General features: G+C 45.4%; 1 protein-coding gene across 4 annotated transcripts in view; it reads right to left on the bottom strand.

Annotated features, from left to right (window-relative positions):
- Positions 1 to 456: 456 nt before the first annotated feature.
- LOC112216959 (disco-interacting protein 2 homolog B-A-like) overlaps positions 457 to 9,778 on the bottom strand; it is a 90,834-nt gene continuing 81,512 nt past the window's right edge. For 2 of the 4 annotated variants that reach the window (XM_042297391.1, XM_042297394.1), the window contains exons 24-39: positions 9,553 to 9,665; positions 9,147 to 9,170; positions 8,174 to 8,254; positions 7,925 to 8,048; positions 7,731 to 7,852; positions 5,791 to 5,902; positions 3,633 to 3,742; positions 3,248 to 3,378; positions 2,994 to 3,162; positions 2,747 to 2,917; positions 2,287 to 2,348; positions 2,132 to 2,189; positions 1,938 to 2,012; positions 1,568 to 1,742; positions 1,261 to 1,384; positions 457 to 1,077 (exon numbers count right to left, since the gene is read on the bottom strand). In XM_042297391.1, coding sequence (XP_042153325.1) covers positions 825 to 1,077; positions 1,261 to 1,384; positions 1,568 to 1,742; positions 1,938 to 2,012; positions 2,132 to 2,189; positions 2,287 to 2,348; positions 2,747 to 2,917; positions 2,994 to 3,162; positions 3,248 to 3,378; positions 3,633 to 3,742; positions 5,791 to 5,902; positions 7,731 to 7,852; positions 7,925 to 8,048; positions 8,174 to 8,254; positions 9,147 to 9,170; positions 9,553 to 9,665 — 1,904 coding nt within the window. In that variant the 3' untranslated portion in view covers positions 457 to 824. The remainder of the gene's footprint in view (positions 1,078 to 1,260; positions 1,385 to 1,567; positions 1,743 to 1,937; positions 2,013 to 2,131; positions 2,190 to 2,286; positions 2,349 to 2,746; positions 2,918 to 2,993; positions 3,163 to 3,247; positions 3,379 to 3,632; positions 3,743 to 5,790; positions 5,903 to 7,730; positions 7,853 to 7,924; positions 8,049 to 8,173; positions 8,255 to 9,146; positions 9,171 to 9,552; positions 9,666 to 9,778) is intronic. The other 2 variants (XM_042297392.1, XM_042297400.1) reach the window with 1 other exon arrangement.

The following is a 9,778-nucleotide window of genomic DNA, read 5'->3' as shown; positions in this document are numbered from 1 at the left end:
TCTTCCTTTCCTGTGGCGGTTACTCATGAGAGCCAGTTTCATCATAGCACTTGACGTTTTTTGCGACTGCACAATTTTCCATATTGACTAACCTTTATGTCTTAAAGTAATGATGGAATGTCATTTGTCTTTGCTTATTTGAGCTCTTCTTGCCATAATATGTACTTGGTCTTTTACAAATAGAGCCATCTTCTGTATACCATCCCTACCTTGTCACAACACAACTGACTGGCTGAAATGCACTATTAAGGAAAGAAATTCCACAAATTAACAAGGCACACCTGTTAATTGAAATGCATTCCAAGTGACTACCTCATGAAGCTGGTTGAGATAATGCCAGGAGTGTGCAAAGCTGTCATGAAGGCAAAGGGTGGCTACTTTGAAGAATCTCAAATCTATTTTTGGTTTGTTTAACACTTTTACTACATGATTCCATATGTGTTATTTCATAGTTTTGATGTCTTCACTATTATTCTACAATGTATAAAATTGTAAAAAGTAGGTGTGTCCAAACTTTTGACTTGTACTGTATATATACACACCATTTTATACAGTGTACATCTCAAAACACAACAGTGCCTCTTGAAATCCAACAGACCTGGAATGCAAAAGACCTAAGATTTGAACCACATGCACCCCAAAAAGGGCTGTGTCAATACAGTGCGATAAAGTGCAGCCAACCCCCTCCTACTGCCCATTGTGGTACCATGCATTTTCTGTCTATGGAGCAGGTTGGTCCAAACTACTTTCTTCCCAACCCCCACTCCAACAGCCGGAATCTTTTCCACCATACGATGATCTGCCCAGCCCATCCACCTGGCCTCTCACATATTATATGCCACGTAGATGGGGTCCAGTTGGTCAGCCAGGAAGGAGTCCCGGAGGTGCATGCGCTGCTTCTCTCCCCTGGAGTTGATGGGTATGACCCCTGGGTCCACGATGACCACCACGCCCACGATAAGATGGTGCTCCTCTAGCACCACATTGGTGACCAGGGGCACCAGGTCCAGGGCATCCTGCTCTGAGCCACACAGCTCAGCCACCACCACCAGTAGGTTGGTCCACGTGAACACCGCACTGCATGGGACACATATGAAAAAGGGTTTATATTAAAATCAAATGTCAGACAAAGATGCAGTACACTCGTGCGCACGTACACACACAAACACTAAGAAATCTCTTCATCTCCCTCCAATTAGGAAAACAGATAAACCAAGTGGACAATAAGTAAGGTTTCCTGGGACCCTCCATTGTTCTGACCTCTCTGCGATGCTCCGGTGAGCCCGGGACACAGATGTCTCGATGTCGATGGGGTGGTAGCGCAGTCCCCTAAGCTCCAGAGTCTCATCCAGGGAACCCACCACAAACAGGGCGTCATGACGATCTGATCACAGAGAGGAAATATGTTGAATACTGGGAATGTTGGGATAGTTCATTTAGCCCTAATCAGATCCCTAGTATGTCTCCCTTTTCATGTTAGCCATTAGTGTTAGCCTCCATAGCCCTCCCCTTTTATATTAGCCATTAGCGTTAGCTTCCATATCCCTGACCGTGCCCAGCCACTCACGCCCAGCGGCATCCAGTAGTTCAGTCCTCTTGACGAAGCCCAGGTAGCCAGTCCTGGCCCACAGGGTCGTGGGGTCTCCAAAGCTCAGCTTGGTGTTAAAGTGGTCGGCCTGCAGGCTCTCCTCTCCATAGATGGTATAGTAGCCACTGGCACTGTGAGGGCTGTTGATCCAGATCTGACAGAGACAGAGAGCAGAGTAGGGGACAATGTACAGTTAAGGATAGAATAGGAGAGTAATATATGAGGAGAATTGTTGGTTATTGACAGGGATATGCATTTTTCCTAATTATACCCTTCTTATTGCCCATCCTTTTTTCAATGCCACATGTTGACATTTTCAATCTAATATTAGTATTCTCTCTCCCCTCACCTCCCCTAGATGGGAATCTCCTAGAGGTCCTCTGGTCTCTGGGTTCACAATGATCACCCTGACTCCTGGTAAGATCTAGAGAAAGTGATAAAGTAGAGAGACTGATGGTGAACAACAAACTCCCACAACAACTCATCTTGTATCTGAATACAAAAGGGAATTTAATGTGTGTGGATCCATCAGGGGAGACTTACTTTTCCAGACTCCATCAAAGGGAGACTCTGAGGGGCCCCTCTCTCCACCAGCCTCACCCTGAGACAGAAAGTGAAAGCACATTGTGATGGAGAACTCAATATTGTAAAAACAAAAATATCCTCAGCGTCAAAGCTGCTCACACATATGTTCTCACCTGTCATGGCGGAGGGACTTCATGTCCACATACACAGTGGAGGGGTCCGGTCCAGTGGTTCCCTGAGAAACACACAGAAAACTTGACTAAAAACTCAGATACACATCCACTGTACATGGATCAGTCCTTGAGGAGACATACAGTGAGGTCCTGCTGTACTAACTGACCTGGCAGACAACCCCCAGAGTCCTCTATTTACATGTGACTCTTCTAGTATGTATAGTTAACAGAAGGCTTTAGCCTCCAGTTCAGGGAGACACTGGTTAGCGCATCAAACAACATGAGTCAAGGTTCAGCCACAAATCTTAGGAACATTGGCCATGGCCGTCAAAACATTCATGTTTTCCTTTAGCCATTAATAAAAGTCTATGTTTCCAAACAAGTGAGTTATGCTTCCATCTTATAAAATTCCCTGTTGCCTAGTAACTCCTCACAGAACTGATTCTAGCTGGTTGAATACCTGCATGCAAATGGCCAGGTTGACCCTGGATCCAAAGGCTGTGCTGACAGCGCGGGGGGAGAGGCCCAAGTCCTTAAACAGCTTGGAGAATGACATGGTGAGGGCCAGACGAGGACGCTCCTCTGCTATCACCACACAGCTCCTCACACATGACAGATTCAGCCCCCGCGCCTGGAGGGAAAGAGAGAAGGAGAGTTAGCGTGTGCTTGTGTGTGTGCGTGTGTGTGTGTATATGTATTGTACTCACTTTGAGTATCTCTGTCTGCGTGCCTATCCCCTTGGTGCAGAGCTCCATGACAGAGTAGGAGCAGAAGGTGTCTCTGATGCGGTACTGGCTCAGGGTGCTCAGCCACAGGGGCAGACAGCTCTCCAACTCCATAGGAGGGATTAGGATGGACTGGTGGCCCGAGTACACACTACACACAGGAAACAATAGAAGGTGTGTGTTCAGTATGTGTGTAAGCGAGAGAGATAAAGATACCCTGTGTGTGTGTGTGTTACCTTGCGAGGCACCACAGTACGAAGCCCAAGCCACAGTAAGGGTCCAGGCAGATGGCTATTTGGCGTGAGGAGTAGAGCTCACACTGTAGCTTGATGGAGCGACACAGAGCACTGACTGCAGAATGGGAGATCTGATGGCCAGAGACAAACAGCCAATCACACACACATCACAATGAAACAACCAATAAGAGAAGCAGAATCAACTACTAAAGCCATGGTTATGGCTACCGCCATTGGCCCACTGTAAAGCAGATGAGCAAAATGGGCCGTTGGCTACTGACTTTGCCGATGGCAGGCTGTTTATGGGCTACCATAGTTTGTAAACCTATCTGGGGCTGTTTTAGAGTATTGAGACCCAGCGGTAGCCTCCTGTAGATTACCTTACCTTGACCCCAGTGAGCATACCCGTGGTGGATACACTGAAGTCCAGATAGGCGATCATCTCTGCCGTGGGGGGCTTGTAGATCGTGGGGGGTCTATGGCGAGGGAGGTCATCTGGAAGAAAGGAACATGCACAACAAGGTTGAGTTTCTCTGGCTCAGGTTATATATGTTCTGTATCTTCTATGGCAGGGGTTTCTCAAAGTGGGGTGTGGAGGTACTTTAGGGGTACGCAGCCAGAGCAAGCATGCATATATATATATATATTGCTCAAAAAGATTAAGAGAACACTAAAATAACACATCCTAGATCTGAATGAATGAAATATTCTTATTAAATATGTTTTTCTTTACATAGTTGAATGTGCTGACAACCAAAATCACACAAATTATCAATGGAAATCAAATTTATCAACTGCAATGGTCCTGATGAGGTGGCGGATGGTCTCCTGACGGATCTCCTCCCAGACCTGGACTAAAGCATCCGCCAACACCTGGACAGTCTGTGGTGCAACGTGGCGTTGGTGGATGGAGCGAGACATGATGTGCTCAATTGGATTCAGGTCTGGGGAACGGGCGGGCCAGTCCATAGCATCAATGCCTTCCTCTTACAGGAACTGCTGACACACTCCAGCCACATGAGGTCTAGCATTGTCTTGCATTAGGAGGAACCCAGGGCCAACCGCACCAGCATATGGTCTCACAAGGGGTCTGAGGATCTCATCTCGGTACCTAATGGAAGTCAGGTTACCTCTGGCGAGCACATGGAGGGCTGTGCGGCCCCCCAAAGAAATGACACCCCACACCATGACTGACCCACCGCCAAACCGGTCATGCTGGAGGATGTTGCAGGCAGTAGAACGTTCTCAACGGCGTCTCCAGACTCTGTCACGTCTGTCACATGTGCTCAGTGTGAACCTGCTTTCATCTGTGAAGAGCACAGGGCGCCAGTGGCGAATTTGCCAATCTTGGTGTTCTCTGGCAAATGCCAAACGTCCTGCACGGTGTTGGGCTGTAAGCACAACCCCCACCTGTGGACGTCGGGCCCTCATACCACCCTCATGGAGTCTGTTTCTGACCGTTTGAGCAGACACATGCACATTTGTGGCCTGCTGGAGGTCATTTTGCAGGGCTCTGGCAGTGCTCCTCCTGCTCCTCCTTGCACAAAGGAGGAGGTAGCGGTCCTGCTGCTGGGTTGTTGCCCTCCTACAGCCTCCTCCCCGTCTCCTGATGTACTGGCCTGTCTCCTGGTAGCGCCTCCATGCTCTGGACACTACGCTGACAGACACAGCAAACCTTCTTACCACAGCTCGCAAGATGTGCCATCCTAGATGAGCTGCACTACCAGAGCCACTTGTGTGGATTGTAGACTCCGTCTCATGCTACCACTAGAGTGAAAGCACCGCCAGCATTCAAAAGTGACCAAAACATCAGCCAGGAAGCATAGGAACTGAGAAGTAGTCTGTGGTCACCATCTGCAGAACCACTCCTTTTATTGGGGGTGTCTTGCTAATTGCCTATAATTTCCATCTGTTGTCTATTCCATTTGCACAACAGCATGAAATTTATTGTCAATCAGTGTTGCTTCCTAAGTGGACAGTTTGATTTCACAGAAGTGTGATTGACTTGGAGTTACATTGTGTTGTTTAAGTGTTCCCTTTATTTTTTTGAGCAGTGTACATATATATATATATATTTTTAAAAATAGATTCAACTTATTTTGTCCTGTGGAATAAGTTTAGAGGGTATAATACAATACAATATAATTAATATACCATATATTTTCTTAAACCTGGGCATCACGTGCCTGGGAAGCTCACAGGGATATTGGTATCCACAGTAGTCCACCAATTATCAACTTTTCAACTCAATACTTTACATAAATGCACTGTAATTTAAAATTTTAAACAGCAAAGTTTTCTCTCTGCCTCATGGTAAAATGTGTAGAATTGCAGGAAATTTGAAGAAAAAAAAAAAAAAAAAAGCTCCATCCCAGGGCCTGAGACTTGGTTCATCTGGCCATGCACTGCCAAAGTCATAGTACAACTCATTGTATGCTATTTTTATCTCACTCAAGTTGTGTTCTGAATATGAGGGTGTGAATTTGCTACATCAAAAGGGGTCCCAGGGACCAAAAAGTTTAAGAACCCCTGGTCTTTGGTACCTGTGTCTATGATTGTCGGCCATGTTTTAATGTTCAGAGTGGCAGCAGCCTCTTTAGAGCGTAGGATCCTCATGAGGTTCTGAGTGGTAAGGATACAGGCAGCTTTACTGACCTGGGGACAGATAGAGGCACCACAAACAACATGTTAGTTTGTCTACCTTTGGAAGACCAAAATAATTACACTCAAACACCATGCTCATAACAAAGCACCCATCCTCATACACTGACTTGATCAAAAGATAGCACATACAGTTGAAGTCAGAAGTTTACATACACTTAGGTTAGAGTCATTAAAACTAGTTTTTCAACCACTCCACAAATTTCTTGTTAACAAACTATAGTTTTGGCAAGTCGGTTAGGACATCTACTTTGTGCATGACTTTTTCCAACAATTGATGTACAACAATGTACTTTTTCCAACAATTGATTACAGACAGATTATTTCACTTACAATTCACTGTATCACAATTCCAGTGGGTCAGGAGTTTACATACACTAAGTTGACTGTGCCTTTAAAAAACTTGGAAAATTCCAGAAAATGATGTCATGGCTTTAGAAGCTTTTGATGGGCTAATTAACATCATTTGAGTCAATTGGAGGTGTACCCGTGGATGTATTTCAAGGCCTACCTTCAAACGTAGTGCCTCTTTGCTTGACATAATGGAAAAATCAAAAGAAATCAGCGAAGACCTCAGAAAACAAGTCTGGTTCATCCTTGGGAGCAATTTCCAAACACTTGAAGGTACCACGTTCATCTGTACAAACAATAGTATGCACGTATAAATACCATGGGACCACGCAGCTGTCATACCACTCAGTAAGGAGACGCGTTTTGGTGCGAAAAGTGCAATCCAATCCCAGAACAACAGCAAAGGTCCATGTGAAGATGCTGGAGGAAACCGGTACAAAAGTATATATATCGACAGTAAAACGAGTCCTATATTGACATAACCTGAAAGGCTGCTCAGCAAGGAAGAAGCCACTGCTCCAAAACCGCCATAAAAAAGCCAGACTACGGTTTGCAACTGCACATGGGAACAAAGATCGTACTTTTTGGAGAAATGTCCTCTGGTCTGATGAAACAAAACTAGAACTGTTTGGCCACAATGACCATTGTTATGTTTGGAGGGAAAAGGGGGAGGATTGCAAGCAGAAGAACACCATCCCAACCGTGAAGTGCGGGGGTAGCAGCATCATGTTGTGGGGGTGCTTTGCTGCAGGAGGGACTGGTGTACTTCCCAAAATAGATGGCATCGTGAGGAAGGGACATTTTGTGGATATATTGAAGCAACATCTCAAGACATCAGTCAGGAAGTTAAAGCTTGGTCACAAATGAGTCTTCCAAATGGACAATGACCCCAAGCATACTTCAAAAGTTGTGGCAAACCGGCTTAAGGACAGCAAAGTCAAGGTATTGGAGTGGCCATCACAAAGCCCACACATCACAAAGCCAAATACATTTAAACTCAGTTTTTCACAATTCCTGACCTCAATCCTACAAAATTTGTGGGCAGAACTGAAAAAGCGTGTGCGAGCAAGGAGGCCTACAAACCTGACTCAGTTACACCAGCTCTGTCAGGAGGAATGGGCCAAAATTCACCCAACTTATTGTGGGAAGCTTGTGGAAGGCTACCCAAAATGTTTGACCCAAGTTAAACAATTTAAAGGCAATGCTAACAAATACTAATTGAGTGTATGTAAACTTCTGACCCACTGGGAATGTGATGAAAGAAATAAAAGCTGAAATAAAAAATTCTCTCTACTATTATTCTGACATTTCACATTCTGAAAATAAAGTGGTGATCCTAACTGACCTAAGGCAGGACATTTTTACTAGGATTAAATGTCAGGAATTGTGAAAAACTGAGTTTAAATGTATTTGGCTAAGTTGTATGTAAACTTCTGACTTCAACTGTATACACACAAACACACACACTTACGTCGATGATCATGCGGACAGTGGGAAGTGTAGCTGCCAGGTTCTGTGGATGAGGAGGTCTGACAGTGACAGGAACACAGCCAGCATACAGACAGCCATAGAAGGAGGCTATCAGGTCAATACCTAGAGAGAGAGACCGACTGTAACTCTATGTCATCCTCAACAGAGTCTGACGGACAGACCGAAAGGACTCACCAGGAGGGTAGAGCAGCACCACGTTGTCCCCGGTGTTGATGCTGCCTTTCTCTGTGAGCGCCGCTGCAATCTTCTCTGCCCGCTTATGCAGCTGCACACATGTTGCTGTGGATACCGCTACCCCCTGAAGCACAGGAGTTAGAGAGGGTAGGGGCAAGGGGTTTATTTACAACTGGGCACAACTGTATTTGGGGGGTTCTGTTTACCGTAATACGTGTGAGAGTGAGTCTATAAGAGTGAGAGTGCTACCTTTGCATTGAGCAGCACATAGAGACAGTGGTCTGGGTCAGTCTGTGCCCTCCACTGTAGAGCCTCGGACAGGAACTGGTGCTGAGGAGAGAAAAGAGATGGTCAAAGGTCATTACATAGCAATCGTATCAATATGCATATCAATTGTATATCAACATGAGGGGAAAAAATATCTATTGATATCAACACTAAATAACTACAAATAAATCTAATAGGAGTTGTATTTTGCTGATGGGACAAACCTGACAGAACTTGAATTTCATCAAGTTAATTCCCTTAAGTTACAGTAAGTCTAAGGACATGAAGATGGCCAATACAGGTGCACTGCAGTAAATAGCCCTGAAGCCAAAATGTCCTCTGTTGGTAGCTTTTCTACCAGGAGGAAGGCAACTGTCACTCCCATTGGCAAAATATCAAGAAAATTGTCAATTTACACCATGCAGCACTAGCCAAACTACTCCTTAAAATAATGAAAAACTGATTTAAGCTGTAGCTAATAGCAATTATGGCGAGAAATCAATTGGGGAAAAACAGCAAAGCACATGAAGAGCAGATGTGCATGTTTGGATCTCGGGAAGATGGCTTGCAGGGCCTTCCTTGGAGTCCAAACAATTCTGCAGACGAGCAAGGCCTGTGTGTGTAATGTTTTGAACATTCAGGAGATGATGGAAGGCATGGGGCATAAGGTGACATTAAGAGATGCCACGACAGACTGTCCCCATAACTGTGCTGTGATGCAGAAGGAAAATAAATGGCATAATACATTAGCATGTGTAGACTCAGAGTATCAATTCTGACACCATGCAAGATCTCAAATTTTGCCAGAACTTAGCGATGCATCCATAGAATTATTTGCGTGTGCAACTGAAAAGTAACCCCATTCACATTGAGCGCGTCACTGTACAGCACATTGCAGACAGAAGCAAAGGAAGAACCAGGGTGTGGTGGGTAGGGAGGGGGCAGTAGCTCTTACCATCATAGTAGGCCACATGCGGAGCTATGTAATGTTACATCCAGAGAGAGATGAGTGCATTAGGACAGAAGAAAGAACGCATCATGTTGCTCACATGGTTTACCAGCTATCTTGTCCGGTCTAACTACCCAACAAGCAAACACTTACTGGACCAATGGTGGCAAAGAGGCAGCACACCACTGCAGGCAAGCCCATATTGGACCGCTGTCTGCCACCAATATGGCGGCAGACCAACAGCGCACCGAACGTGACTATCCAGCAGTAGGCATGCCATTGTTTGTAGTGTTGGCTACAAACAATGGCCAGGTTAGTAGTACCAACAACTGCTATAGTCCCTACCATGCTATCTATGGGCCACCGTGCATGTGGGTCCTTTCTAACTGATGATGATGAGAGGTGGTCCTACCTTCCTGATCAGGTCCTGGTCCTCGATCATGCCCAGATCCCTGCCTGCTGCCTGGGCTATCCTCTTCCCTGCTACCAGGTTCCCCACCATGATGGAGGCTGGACCCACACCCACTAAAGAAAGAAAGAAAGAAAGAAAAAGAGAGAGAGGGAGAGATAAAGAGATGCATTTTCACAATATTCACAATAAAGTCCCTAGCTCAAAAGTCATGGCCACTGTAAGCCAA

Source organism: Oncorhynchus tshawytscha, linkage group LG02, assembly GCF_018296145.1.
Source record: "Oncorhynchus tshawytscha isolate Ot180627B linkage group LG02, Otsh_v2.0, whole genome shotgun sequence".
Lineage (NCBI taxonomy): Eukaryota > Metazoa > Chordata > Actinopteri > Salmoniformes > Salmonidae > Oncorhynchus > Oncorhynchus tshawytscha.
The sequence above is the reverse complement of the archived record's forward strand: the minus strand, read 5'-3'. Positions and strand labels throughout refer to the sequence as shown.